This window comes from Amblyraja radiata, chromosome 35 (genome assembly GCF_010909765.2).
Source record: "Amblyraja radiata isolate CabotCenter1 chromosome 35, sAmbRad1.1.pri, whole genome shotgun sequence".
Taxonomy (NCBI): domain Eukaryota; kingdom Metazoa; phylum Chordata; class Chondrichthyes; order Rajiformes; family Rajidae; genus Amblyraja; species Amblyraja radiata.
In genome coordinates, this window is record NC_045990.1 from 21,058,409 (window position 1) to 21,073,710 (window position 15,302).

Consider the following 15,302-nt stretch of genomic DNA (forward strand, 5'->3'; position numbering starts at 1 on the left):
CCGTAGTGCTGTATCCATCTAGGCCTAGCCTATTTATTTACTACAAACAAAGGTCCCAGCACCTATAACTATGGTGCAACACTTTATATACTGTACACCCAGTCAGAAACACCTCATTCACCATTACCCTCTGCATCCTATCACCAAGCACAATGTGGCACCAGTTTATGCCCAGACAGAGTCAGAGTCATAGGGTGATACAGTGTGGAATCAGGCCCTTCGGCCCAACTCCCCTACACCGGCCAACAATGTCCCAGCTACAATAGTCCCACTTGCCTGCGACCTATGTACTGAAGTCTTCGGGATTCTCTGCACCTTAATCTTCTGAATCAGCCCACCATGTAGGGCTTTGTCAAATGTCTTGCTAAAGTCCATATGGGCAACATCTTCTGCCCTGCTCCATCAATCTCTGTTGCCTCCTCGAAAAACCCCATCACAATTTCCCCACACAAATACATGCTGACCAAACCTAACCATTCCTGCCTTTCCAAATATTTTCTGTCACTCAGAACTCCCTCCAATATGTTCCCAACCACTGACACAAGGTTCACTCGCCTATACTTATCTGGCTTACCCCTTCTGCCCTAAAATGAAATCTTCTTGCGGTCAAAGCAACATAGTTTGCCTTCCTGACTGCCCCCTGCACCAGCACATTAACTTCCAGTGGTTTGTCAACATAGAAAATAGATGCAGGAGTAGGCCATTCGGCCATTCGAGCCAGCACCGCCATTCAATATGAGCATAGCTGATCATCCAGAATCAGTACCCCATCCCTGCTTTCTCCCCATATCCCTTCATTCCATTAGCTCTAAGACCTATATCCAACATTCTCTTGATTACACCCAGTGAATTGGCCTCCACTGCCTTTTGTAGCAGAGAATGCCATGAATTCACAACTCTCTGGATGAAAAAGGTTTTCCTCATCTCAGTCCTAAATGGCCTACCTCCTTTTCTTAAACTGTGACCCCTGGTTCTGGAATCCCCAAACATCTGGAACATTTTTCCTGGATCTAGCCTGTCCAATCCCTTAAGAATTTTATATAAGATTCCATCTCATCCTTCTAAATTCCAGGGAATATAAGCCCAGTCGATTCAATCTTTCATCATATGTCAGTCCTGCCATCCCGGGAAATAACCTGGTGAACCTACACTGCACTCCCTCTATAGAATGTCCTTCCTCCAATTAGGAGGCCAAAACTGCATACAATATACCATGGCCCCGTACAACTGCTGTAGAACCAACTTGCTCCTATGCTCAAATCCGCTCGCTATGAAGGCCAACATGCCATTTGCTTTCTTCACGGCCTGCTGTACCTGCATGCTTACTTTCAGTGGTACACAAAAATGCTGGAGAAACTCAGCGGGTGCAGCAGCATCTATGGAGCGAAGGAAATAGGCGACGTTTCGGGCCGAAACCCTTCTTCAGACTGATGGGGGGTGGGGGGGGGAGAAGGAAGGAAAAAGGGAGGAGGAGGAGCCCGAGGGCAGGGGGATGGGAGGAGACAGCTCGAGGGTTAAGGAAGGGGAGGATTCAACGTTCATGCCATCCGGGCGCAAGCAACCCAGGCGGAATATGAGGTGCTGTTCCTCCAATTTCCGGTGTTGCTCACTCTGGCAATGGAGGAGACCCAGGACAGAGAGGTCGGATTGGGAATGGGAGGGGGAGTTGAAGTGCTGAGCCACCGGGAGTTCAGGTAGGTTATTGCGGACTGAGCGGAGGTGTTCGGCAAAACGATCGCCCAACCTCCGCTTAGTCTCCCCGATGTAAATCAGCTGACATCTAGAGCAGCGGATACAGTAGATGAGGTTGGAGGAGATACAGGAATCTGTTCACCAACAGCCCCAACTTGTCCTCAAGGAGGTCACACGTGGCCTCTCTCCGGCTCAGGGGGAGGTGAGTTGGAGTGGGATAGGGAGACTGAGAGGCAGATACGAGGGGTGCAGTGGAGATGGATGGGGTAAGGTCACTGAACATTCGTCAAGGGAAAAAATATAGCTAAAAATGTTAAAGCCCTTCCCCAGCCACAACTCCCTGCACAAAGACCAGAAGGCTCGAGGCTCTCGACCATGGGAGAACAAAGAAGGGAAGAGATTGAACTTTTTTTTGCCTTCCATCACAGTGAGGAATGTGGGGGAGTCACTGTGGTGGATGTTTATGTTAAAATGTATTTTGTGTGTCTTGGTGCTTTTTATTGGTATGACTGTATGGCAAATCAAATTCCTCGTGTATTGCAAAACATACTTGGCTAATAAGTTCAAGTTCAAGTGAGTTTATTGTCATGTGTCCCTGTATAGGACAATGAAATACTTGCTTTGTAATAATGTAATGATTATGAAGACCAACAGTGCCAAGCTGGGTCCACACAGAATTGAGTGAGATAGCAATGTACCCATGATGGGAGTAGTCGATTCCTGCCGAGCCTCACACATGGCAGGGAGGCCGTCTGAGCAGCAATGTTACTGGTGTGGGAACATTCCTGTACGTGTGTGCGCAAAGTGTAAACATTCTACAGTGTCATTTGGAAATAACATTTTTTTACTCTTTCCCCAGTTGTTGGTTGGATCTAAATAAGGGATTTATCTGGGCTTTCCTGGCTCCGGTCTGTGTGATTATTCTGGTAAGTTTAGAAAAATATGAAACAGAGATTGTCTGTTGAATTCAGAATGTAAGCTGATAGATTTTGGAACCACTAATGATGATAGGACATCAACCATGAATGGCAGGTCGGAGGAACAGAAGGGCCTTGGAGCATTAACCTGTGCTGTAATCTTGGGTATTAATATTTAGCAGTATCGGATTGGATGACATTTCTCCAAAGAGCATTGGTAAAGATTATGTCTTTATCACTGGTTTTCGTGATAAATCTTTAGACTGTCCATAAATATTTGTAGATTCACAATGCATATGAGAAGATTTGAAGTCATCCACTCTGTGCTGATGCAACACTACGGTAATATCTACATCATTGTCTTTTTGCCCACCTACTGACTTGTGGCGGAGAGGCATGCACTGCGGACGATCTCCGCAGAGGCACAGGCTGTGGCAAAGAGATGGCAGAACTTCGTCTGACACACCAGCGAACAAACTGTCTTTTAAAAATGATTGTTGAGGATCAATGTAGAGGCAAACATGGCCAAATGTAACTATTTATGCACTGCTAGATGTTTCTATGAAAATGGAAATGCATTAAAGATAACATCTGCTGCAGTTGTATAGTGCCCTAGTGAGACCACACCTGGAGTATTGTGTGCCGTATTGGTCCCCTAATTTGAGGAAGGACATTCTTGCTATTGAGGGAGTGCAGCGTAGGTTTACAAGGTTAATTCCTGGGATGGCGGGACTGTCATGTGCTGAGAGAATGGAGCGGCTGGGCTTGTATAATCTGGAGTTTAGAAGGATGAGTGGGGTTCTTATTGAAACATATAAGATTATTAACAAGGCATTGGTGAGGCCAATTCTGGAGTATGGTGTACAATTTTGGTCGCCTAATTATAGGAAGGACGTCAACAAAATAGAGAGAGTACAGAGGAGATTTACTAGAATGTTGCCTGGGTTTCAGCAACTAAGTTACAGAGAAAGGTTGAACAAGTTAGGGCTTTATTCTTTGGAGCACAGAAGGTTAAGGGGGGACTTGATAGAGGTCTTTAAAATGATGAGAGAGATAGACAGAGTTGACGTGGATAAGCTTTTCCCACTGAGAGTAGGGAAGATTCAAACAAGGGGACATGACTTGAGAATTAAGGGACAGAAGTTTAGGGGTAACATGAGGGGGAACTTCTTTACTCAGAGAGTGGTGGCTGTGTGGAATGAGCTTCCAGTGAAGGTGGTGGAGGCAGGTTCGTTTTTATCATTTAAAAATAAATTGGATAGTTATATGGACGGGAAAGGAATGGAGGGTTATGGTCTGAGTGCAGGTATATGGGACTAGGGGAGAATACGTGTTCGGCACGGACTAGAAGGGTCGAGATGGCCTGTTTCCGTGCTGTAATTGTTATATGGTTATATGGTTATTAAGGGTTTGAACACGCTAGAGGCAGGAAACATGTTCCCGATGTTTGTGCTGGTCCAGAACCAGTGGCCACAGTTTAAGAATAAGGGGTAATCCATTTAGAACGGAGACAAGGAAACACTTTTTCTCACAGAAAGTTGTGAGTGTGGAATTCTCTGCCTCAGAGGGCAGTGGAGGCCGGTTCTCTGGATACTTTCAAGAGAGAGCTGTGCAGGGCTCTTAAAGATAGCGGAGTCAGGGGATATTGGAAGAAGGCAGAAACGGGCTACTGATTGGGGATGATCAGCCATGATCACATTGAATGGTGGTGCTGGCTCCCTACACCTATTGTCTATTATCAAGAAAATATAATTTCAATAAACCACTGTCTTAATCGGAATAATGTGGCTTTTTCTTTTCTTGGAAGGTCAATGGAGGATTTTTTATTATGACTGTGTTGAAACTGGCTGAAAAGTTTTCAAGTGTCAATCCTGATATGGGCCAGTTGAAGAAAATCAGGTGAGAACAACTGCTGTGGCTGCTGGTACCTTCCTTGGTTGATACGGTATCCAGGTTATGCAAATGGCCAGCACTTGTCCCTTTCCCATCCTTTTCCCATTATTCACATGAAGCTGCTGATGCTGACAGGTCCTAGAGTCATACCGCATGGAAACAGGCCCTTTAGCCCAACTCGTCCATGCTGACCAACATGCCCCATCTAAGCCATTCCCGTTTTCTGTTCTGATTTGGGATTCACGCACTGATAGCTGGGCCCTTTCCAAACTTACCAAAAGGGGAAATAACATCAGGCATATACAGTGGACCGGATAGAGGGAACTGTCGGCTCCAGGGTCATAGGTTAGGTATCACACATGGAAGGTTAATCATGTGAATAACTCAGTTGCAATTCCTGTCCTGTTATCTGTCGAGGTTTCTGAATGTGTTTAGGGGATGGGCATTCTCTGGTTACACCTCAGTGTGAGAAGGAATCAGCTTTGCATTATTCTGTTTGAAACAAACATTTCTCAGCAGAGGCCAACATAAATCATTTTTTCTTTTCCAATAAATCCTTTGACGTTTGGTGTGCCACAAGTCATAGCTCACCATTGTATCAGCTGACTGGCTGATATCTCTATCGCTGCAGTCTGTGCATTGAAGTCAACACAAATAATTGAAAGAGAGAGGATCTAGAAGCAGCAGGAAGTTTATATTGCACCTTAAAGTATGCACTGTAGTGAGTGACACAAATTATTGTCTTGCATTCAGCTTCTCGTGCCTCTTGTTTTAGGGTCTTTACCTTCACTGCTGTCGCTCAGCTCTGCCTCCTGGGATGTACTTGGATATTTGGCATGTTGCACTTCCAGAAGGAAACAATTGTCATGGCCTACATCTTCACTGTGATCAACAGCATGCAAGGAATGTTCATCTTCATCCTGCACTGCCTCCTTAACAAGCAGGTAAGTCCCCTTGAATTTGTTCAGCAACGTTCACTCAAACAGTATGTAGATGGCCAACCAGAGAGAGGGCAATGCTGGACCTTCCATTGGGGAATGAGGCTGGGCAAGTGACTGGCCTGTGTGGGCGAGCACGTTGTGACCAGTCACCAGAATTATGGACTCAAGCCAACAGTGTAGCCATGGGCATTCGCATAGGTCCCAGCTACGCCTGCCTTTATTGACAGCTGCAGGACTAATAAGGTTATCATAGAAGGGGATTTTAACTTTCCAAATATTAACTGGGAATATCAGTGCAAAAGGTTTAGACAGGGTAGAATTGGTCAAAAGTATTCAGGAACATTTCCTCCGGCAATATGAAGAGAGCCCTTCTCCAGAGAAGGCAACGCTTGATCTGGTCTTCAGAAATTGGAAAGGACAAGTGGATGAAGTGTTCATGGATGAGCCTTTTGAGACCAGCAGCCATTGTCTATTAGGTTTACATTAGTTAAGGATAGAGACCAGGTGGGCCCACAAATTAAAATCCTAAATTGGGGCAAGGCCAACATTGAAGGTATCATCATCATCATCATCATCATCATCATCATCCTTTATTGTCATCTTGCAAAGCAAAAGTTGTACAGTGCAAAATGAGAAGACGTTTCCCAGGAGCATCGCACATAAAACTTAAACATTTCACGCATAAAAATAAAAACAATTTAAAAAACAATCCAGTTCCTGATAAAACAGTACGAATAGTTTTTTAAAAGTGCAGGTAAAAACAGCAACATTAAAATACAAGTAAAAAGTCATAAAATGTCCAGGGCGGCTGATTTAAGTGGCCAGAGCCAGTGCCAGAGTTATTACTCAGTGCCAGTTATTAAATTGTCAGTGCAAACCAGCAGAATCAGGTGGAATGACTGTTTAGCAGCCTCACAGCCTGTGGAAGGAAGCTATTTAGCAGTCTGGTTGTCCGGGCTTTGATGCTACGGTATCTCTTTCCTGATGGCAGGAGATCTAGATGTGTGTGGAGGGGTTGCAGTCTGTCCTTTTCTATGCTCAGTGCTTTTTTCAGGCAGCGGCTCTGGAACAGTTCTTGTACCGAGGGTAGGGAGACGCCAATGATCCTCACTGCTCCCCTCACTATCCTCTGCAGAGACTTCCTGTCTGAGCAATTACCGTTGGAGTATCACGTGTTCATGCAGTACGTGAGTACAGACTCCACGGTGCCCCTGTAAAAAGTCCTGAGGATGTTGGTGGGGAGTGAGGCCTGTTTGAGTTTCCTCAGGTAGTGCAGTCGCTGATGGGCCCGTTTGACAATCCCAGTGTTGTTCCTGGACCAGGTGAGACTGTCTGTGATTTGCACTCTGAGGAACTTAATGCTCTCCACTTTCTCCACCGTGGTGCCACTGATGTTGACGGGTGTGTGTTTGGGCTGCGACCTCCTGAAGTCGACAATCATCTCCTTTGTGTTGTCTACGTTTAATTCTAAATTGTTGTTGCCCCACCAGTCCTCTAGTTGTTTAACTTCCACCCTGTACATTGATTCATCATCTCCACTGTGGTGTCATCTGCGAATTTTATAATCCTGTTGTACCTGAATCTGGCAGCACAGTCATGTGTGAGCAGTGTGAACAACAGCAGGCTGAGCACACAGCCTTGAGGGGAGCCGGTGCTCAGCGTGATCGAGCCTGAGGTGTATTAGACAGAAACTTGCTCATGTTGGTATGAGAAGGTTGTTTGAAGGAAAAGGACCATCCAGAAATGGGATGTTTGTAAAAGTCTGCTGACAAGAGTCCATGACCTTCATGTTCCTGTTAGCGTGAACGGTAAGGCAGGCAAACCTGGATTATGAGAGAAATTGAGGCTCAGGTCAAGCGTAAGGAGGCATGAGACAGGTCTAGGCAGCTGGGATCGAGTGTATCCCTAGAGGAATTTTGGGAACTGAGGAGTAAGCTGAAAAAGGAGATCATGATGGCAAAAATGGTATAGTAAAGACAAATAATATTAAGAATAATTGCAAGAGATTTTATGTACTTTACAGGAAAAATGGTAGCGAGAATGGGAACCCTCGAGAATCAAAGTGGTCAATTCTGTGTGAAACTGCAGGAGATGGGCAAGGTCTATAATATTTCTCTTCAGTTTTTACGTGGAGACAGACATTAGGACTGGGGAACTTGGGGCAGTCAATGGAAATGTCTTCAAGGTTTCAAGATCTATTTATTGTCACATGTACCAATTAAGGTGCAGTGAAATTTGAGGTACCGTACAGCCATACCGAAGTGAAAAGCAACAAGACAGGCAACAACATAAAAGTTACCATAAACATCCATCACAGTGGATTCCACATTCCTCACTGTGATGGAAGGCAATAAAGTTCAATCTTCATCCTCTTTGTTCTCCCGCGGTCGGGGCAGACAAACCATCCGCAATCGGGGCGATCGCAGCCGACGATCGAAGCCCCGGTCGGGTTGATCGAAACTCCCGCTTCGGGGCGGTTGAAAGGCTTAAGGGCAGCATTATGGTCGAAGAGGTATGAAGGTAGACAAATATCCCGGGCCTGATCAGATTTATGCAAGGACACTGTGAGAAGCTAGAGAAGAAATTGCAGGTGTCCAGGCTGAGATTTACGGTTTGTCATTAAATACAAGAAAGGTGCCAAATGACAGGAACATGGCAAATGTTGAACCTCTTTTTAAGAAGGGCTCCAGAGAAAAGCCAGGGAACTACAGGCCAGTGATTAACATGTGTGGTTGGCAAGAGAGTATTTCGAGGGATGATATACATGCATTGAGATGGACAGGGGCTGATTAGGGATAACCAGCATGATTTTGTACGTGCGATATCATGTTTCACAAATCTGATTTTTGCAGATGAAACCAAAAAGTTTGATGAGGGCAGAGCTGTAAACATTGTACATATGGATTTCAGCAAGGCGTTCAATAAGGTTCCGCATGGTAGGCTGCTCTTGAAGGTTAGATCAACTTGGATCGAAGGAGAGCTAGCTGACTGAATAGAAAACTGGCTTCAGGGAAGGAAGCAGAGGGTGATGGTGGACGGTTGCTTTTTGCACTGGAAGCCTGTGACCAGTGGTGTGCCTCAGGGTTCAGTGCTGGTCCCATTCCTGTTTGTCATCTGTATCAATGATTTGGATGAGAACGTACAAGGCATGGTTAGTAAGTTTGCAGATGACACTAAAGAGGGTGGTATTGTAGATAACAAGATGGTTGTCAAAACTTGCATCAGGATCTTGATTGGTTGGGCAGGTGGGCTGAGGTTTGCTTAATGAAGTTTAATAAATGTAAGTGCGAGGTGTTGCATGGGGGAAGACTAATCAGAGCAGGACTTACACAGTGAATGGCAGGACTCTGTGGAGTATTGTAGAGCAGAGGGATCTAGGGGTTCAGGTACATAGTTCCTTGAAAGTGGCATCACAAATAGATAGGGTGGTCAAGAAGGCTTTCGACACATTGGCCTGAATGTAGACGTTGGGAGGTCTTGTTACAGTTGTTCAAGACATTGGTGAGCCCACATTTAGACTATTGTGTTCAGTTTTGATTACCCTGTTAGAGGAATCATGTTAAGCTGGAAAGGGTGCAGAAAATATTCACGAGGTTGTTGCCAGGACTCGAGGACCTGAGCTACAGGGAGAGGTTGATCAGGCGAGGACTTTATTCCTGTGAGCACAGGAGGATGAGGGATGATTTTATAGAGGTGTGTAAGATCATGAGAGGAATAAATAGGGTAAATGCAGTCTTTTACCCAGAGAAAGGGAATCGAAAACAAGAGGACATAGGTTTAAGGTGAGGGGGGAAAAGATTTAATAAGATCCTGAGTGGCAAATATTTTACACAAAGGGTGGTAGGCAGATGGAACGAGCTGCCGGAGGAAGTAGTTGAATCATTTATTATTACAATGTTTAAGAAACATCTAGACAGGTACATGGATATGATAGGTATAAAGGGATATGGGCTAAAAGCAGGTAGGTGGGACTAGTGTAGATGGGGCATGGGTAAGTTGGGCCAAAGAACCTGCTTATACACTGTATGATTCTCTAACATTGACCATAGAACAGTGCAGCACAAGAACAGGCCCTTCAGCCCATAGTGTCTGTGCCAAACATGTTGCCTAAGACCAACTCTGATCTGCCTTCATATAATCCATTTGTTTCCATTTCCTGCATATCCATGTGCATATACAAAAGGCTCTTAAATGCCACCATTGTATCTGCCTGAACCACCAAACCCGGCAACTCATTCCAGACTTAGCTTTTGTGTAAAAAAACCTGACTCGCACATCTCAGAGTCCTATAGCACATAACAGGCCCTTCGGCCCAACTCATCCATGCTGAGCAGAATGCCTAATCTAAGCTAGTCCCATTTACACGTTGGGCCTATATCCCTCTATACATAGAAATGTAGAAACATAGAAAATAGGTGCAGGAGGAGGCCATTTGGCCCTTCGAACCAGCACCGCCATTCAATGTGATCATGGCTGATCGTCCCCAATCAATACCCCGTGCCTGCCTTCTCCACATATCCTTTGATTCCACTGGCCCCTCGAGCTCCATCCAGCTCTCTCTTAAATCCACCCCGTGACTTGGCCTCCACTGCCCTCTGTGGCAGGGAATTCCACAAATTCACAACTCTCTGGGTGAAAAAGTTTTTTCTCACCTCAGTCCAAAATGGCTTCCCCTTTATTCTAAGACTGTGGCCCCTGGTTCTGGACTCGCCCAACATTAGGAACATTTTTCTTGCATTTAGCTTGTCCAGTCCTTTTATAATTTTATATACTAAAGTTATTTATAGTTTTATGGTTTTAAAGTAAATAAGGGGTGGGAGGGGGGTGTCTAATGGGATAGTCAAGGACAGAGTTAAAGGGAAAGGGAGTAAAGGGATAGTTAAGGACCCCATAATTAACGGGAATGAAAACCCACAAAGGGATAGGAGAGTATGGGCAAGTGTAATAGGGATCGATGTGAAAGGTGAGATGCGTAAGGAATTAAAAGCATTGTATTTGAATGCGCAAAGTATAAGGAGTAAAGTAGATGATCTTGAGGCTCAGTTAGAGGTTGGTAGATATGACATTGTGGGAATTACTGAGACGTGGCTGTAGGAGGATCGGGCTTGGGAACTTAATATTCATGGTTATACGTCCTATAGAAAGGACAGGCAGGTGGGCAGAGGGGGGGGGGGTAGCTCTGCTGGTGAGGGATGGAATTCAGTCCCTTGCGAAGGAAGACATAGGGTCTGGCGAGGTAGAGTCACTGTGGATTGAATTGAGGAATTGCAGAGCCAAGAAGACACTAATTGGTGTTATCTACAGATCCCCAAATAGTAGCCCGGATGTAGGGTGTATATTGCAGCAGGAGTTAAAGCTGGCATGTAACAAAGGTAATGCCACTGTGGTGATGGGGGATTTCAATTTGCAGGTAGTCTGGGAAAATCAGGTTGGTTCAGGACCCCAAGAAAGAGAGTTTATAGACTGCCTCCGAGATGGATTCTTAGAGCAGCTTGTAATGGAGCCGACCAGAGAAAAGGCAATTCTGAATTTAGTGTTGTCCAATGAACCAGATTTGATAAGAGAACTCGAGGTAAAGGAGGTAGTGATCATAATATGATTAGTTTTAAACTGTAATTTGAGAAGGAGAACGTTAAATCGGAAGTGTCAGTGATGTAATTGAACAAAGGGGACTATGAAGGCATGATAGAGGAGCTGGCCAAGGTAGACTGGAAAGGGATCCTAGCAGGAATGACGGTGGAACACCAATGGCAGAATTATGTGGGCATAATCCGGAAGACACAGGATCATTTCATTCCAAAAAGGAAGAAAGATTATAAGGGGAGTAGGAGGCAACCGTGGCTGACAAGAGAAGTTAGGGATAGAATAAAACTGAAAGAAAAGATGTATAACACGGCAAAGAGGGGATAGTATTATTCGGGGGGTAGATAAGGTTCTCTGCGGCCAGCAGAACATGTCCCGAAGGCTGTGTTGCCTACCCGGTGCTAGGGTTAAGGATATCTCTGCGATGCTGGAGAGAAATTTGCAGAGGGAGGGGGAGGATCCAGTGGTCGTGGTCCATGTGGGGACCAATGACATAGGAAGGACGAGGAAGGAGGATCTGCTAAAGGAGTTTGAGCAGTTAGGGAATAAATTAAAAAGCAGAACCTCGAGGGTACTGATCTCCGGATTGCTACCTGAGCCACGGGCCAAATCGGCGAGGGTACGTAAAATTAAAAAGTTAAATGCGTGGCTCAAAGACTGGTGTGGGAAAAATGGGTTTGGTTTCTTGGGCCACTGGCACCAGTACTGGGACAGGGGGGATCTGTTCTGTAAGGACGGACTTCACCTGAACGGTGCTGGGACTGGGGTCCTGGCAAATCATATAACTAGGGCAGTAGAGAGGTCTTTAAACTAAGTAGCGGGGGGGAGGTATCAAGGGGGGTAATAACGGCAGGGGTAGAGGAAATAGAGCAGGGTATCAGTGGGGAAACGGAAAATCAAAATGTGACAGGAGGATTCAGAATGTGTGAAGATAAAGCTCTAGATGTTAAAGGGGCAAAAACAGAAAGGAAGGGTAGTAAAAATCATCTGAAAGTGCTTTATCTAAATGCACGGAGTATTCGAAATAAGATAAATGAATTAACGGTGCAATTAAATATATATAGTTATGATATCGTGGCCATTACGGAGACATGGCTGCAAGGGGATCAGGACTGGGAGTTAAATATAGAGGGGTACTCGACAATTAGAAAAGATAGACAGGAAAGAAAGGGAGGAGGGGTGGCCCTTTTAATAAGGGAGGGAATAACGGCAATAGAGAGGAAGGATATTGCGTTGAAGGATCAGGATAGTGAAACAGCTTGGGTACAGATAGAGAATAACAAGGGGAAAAAAACACTAGTGGGTGTAATTTATAGACCTCCAAATAGTTGTGACGCTGTTAGTCAGAACATAAATCTGCAAATAGTTGACGCATGTAAAAAGGGAACTGCTGTAATCATGGGGGACTTCAATTTTCATATTAATTGGGCAAACCAAACTGGGCAGGGTAGACTAGAGGAAGAGTTTATAGAATGTATTAGAGACGGGTTCCTAGAACAGTATGTCACAGAACCGACAAGGGGGGAGGCAATCTTGGATCTGGTCCTGTGTAATGAAGTAGGAGTAATTAAAAATGTCATAGTTAGGGACTCGTTGGGAACAAGTGACCACAATATGGTCGAATTCCATATTCAAATAGAAGGGGAGCAGGTTGAAACTCAGGCTAGGGTACTTAGTCTAAATAAGGGGGATTATGAAGGTATGAGGACTGAGCTGATCAAAGTTGACTGGGATAGCAGACTCAAGAATAAGACGGTACATGAGCAGTGGTGTACGTTTAAGGATCTACTGTATAACCTTCAAGAAAAATTTATTCCTATGAAGAAAAAAAGGGGTAAGGGTAAGAATAGTCAGCCATGGCTCAGTAAAACTATAAAGGATAGTATTCGGCTGAAGGCAAGGGCATATAAGGTAGCCAGAGATAGTGGGAGGGTAGAGGATTGGGAAGCATTTAAAGGTCAGCAAAAAATAACTAAGAGATTAATTAAGACGGGGAAAATAGACTATGAAAGGAATTTAGCGAACAACATAAAAACTAATAGTAAGAGTTTTTATAGCTATATAAAAAGAAAAAGGGTGGCTAAGGTGAACGTTGGTCCATTGGAGGGTGAGACTGGAGAGTTGTTGGTGGGGAACATGGAAATGGCAAAGGCATTAAATGAGTATTTTGTATCAGTCTTCACCATAGAAGACACAAAAAATATTCCAACGCTGGATAAACAGGGGGCGGTAGGAATGGAGGAGCTAAATACTATTAAGATCACCAAGGAGGTGGTATTAGGGAAATTAATGAGACTGAAGGAGGATAAATCCCCTGGGCCTGATGGATTACATCCAAGGGTCTTGAGGGAGATAGCGGTGGGGATTGTGGATGCATTGGTGATAATTTTCCAAAACTCCCTGGAGACAGGAACGGTCCCAGTGGATTGGAAAATGGCCAATGTAACACCTATATTTAAAAAAGGAAGTAAACAGAAGGCGGGTAACTATAGACCGGTTAGTCTAACATCGGTGGTGGGTAAAATGTTAGAGACAATTATTAAAGAAACACTAACGGGGCACTTGGATAAACATGACTTCATCGGACAGAACCAGCATGGTTTTGTGAAGGGGAAGTCCTGTTTAACGAATCTGCTCGAATTCTTTGAGGAAGTAACAACCCGGGTGGATAAAGGGGAACCGGTGGATGTGGTATACTTGGACTTCCAAAAGGCTTTTGACAAGGTGCCACATAAGAGACTATTGCTAAAAATAAAAAATTATGGGATTGGGGGTAATATATTAGCATGGGTAGAGGATTGGCTAACAAATAGGAAGCAGAGAGTGGGGATAAATGGTTCATACTCGGGATGGCAACCGGTAACTAGCGGGGTTCCGCAAGGGTCGGTGCTGGGACCCCAGTTGTTCACAATTTATATAAATGATTTGGAGGAGGGAACCAAGTGTAATATATCAAAATTTGCGGACGATACAAAAATGGGAGGAAAAGTAGGGGATGAGGAGGATAGGAAGAGTCTGCAAAAGGATATAGATAAGTTAGGTGAGTGGGCAACAACTTGGCAGATGAAATTTAATACTAATAAATGTGAAGTCATTCACTTTGGGAAAAAAAATGATAGGGCAAGTTATTTTCTAAATGAGGAGGAGCTGCGTTGTAATGCAACGCAAAGGGATCTAGGGGTAGTAGTACATGAATCACTAAAAGTTAGTATGCAGGTGCAGCAAGCAATCAGGAAGGCCAATGGAGTTTTGGCCTTTATTGCTAGGGGGATTGAGTATAAAAACACGGAGGTCTTGCTGCAGCTGTACACAGTATTAGTGAGACCACATTTGGAATACTGTGTACAGTTCTGGGGTCCATACTTAAGAAAGGATGTACTAGCCCTGGAGGCAGTGCAGCGAAGGTTTACAAGATTAATTCCTGCAATGAGGGGATTGACATATGAGGAAAGGTTAAGTAGGCTGGAACTCTACTCTTTGGAGTTTAGAAGAATGAGAGGCGATCTCATTGAAACGTATAAGATCGTGAGGGGCCTTGATCGGGTGGATGCACCGAGGATGTTCCCAATGATCGGGGAAACTAGAACTAGGGGACATAGTTGCAGAATAAGGGGGGGCTCTTTTAAAACTGAGATGAGGAAGAACTTCTTCACCCAGAGGGTGGTTAATTTATGGAATTCACTGCCCCAGGGAGCAGTGGAAGCAGAAACATTAAATATATTTAAATCTAAAATAGATGGTTTTTTAGCTGCCAAGGGGATAAGGGGCTACGGGGAGAGGGCAGGGATATGGACCTAGGTATGGTTAGTATAGTAAGACCTGAGTGATCTCCTGGACAAGTGTCGATCGCCTGGATTGGGGTCGGAGAGGAATTTCCCGGATTTTTTTCCCGAATTGGACCTGGGTTTTTATCCGGTTTTTTGCCTCCCCCAGGAGATCACGCGGTTCTTGGGGTGGAGAGGGGAGATAGAGGTATAAAGGGGAGGGTAGTGTCTTGTGTTCTGTGTCTTGTGTCTACTGTTTGTGGGTAAGGGTGTCTGTTTAGTGTTCAGCCATGAGCGAATGGCGGTGCGGGCTCGACGGACCTGGTGGTCTACTCTCGCACCTACTTTCTATGATTCTATGAAAGAGTAGTCGGAAGCCAGAGGATTGGGAAACTTTCATAGGACAACAGAAGGAAACAAAATGGGCAATACAGGCTGAAAAGATGAAGTGCGAGGGGAAGCTGGCCAGGAATATAAAGAAGGACAGTAAAAGCTTCTTTAGATATGTTAAG

At 44.7% G+C, this 15,302-nt stretch overlaps 1 protein-coding gene across 1 annotated transcript in view; it reads left to right on the top strand.

Moving 5' to 3' along the window:
* The window catches only part of LOC116991819 (adhesion G protein-coupled receptor E2-like), a 157,268-nt gene that overhangs the window by 136,666 nt on the left and 5,300 nt on the right, over nucleotides 1-15,302 (top strand). The window contains exons 11-13 of the mRNA XM_033050784.1: nucleotides 2,552-2,618; nucleotides 4,417-4,508; nucleotides 5,278-5,446. Coding sequence (XP_032906675.1) covers nucleotides 2,552-2,618; nucleotides 4,417-4,508; nucleotides 5,278-5,446 — 328 coding nt within the window. The remainder of the gene's footprint in view (nucleotides 1-2,551; nucleotides 2,619-4,416; nucleotides 4,509-5,277; nucleotides 5,447-15,302) is intronic.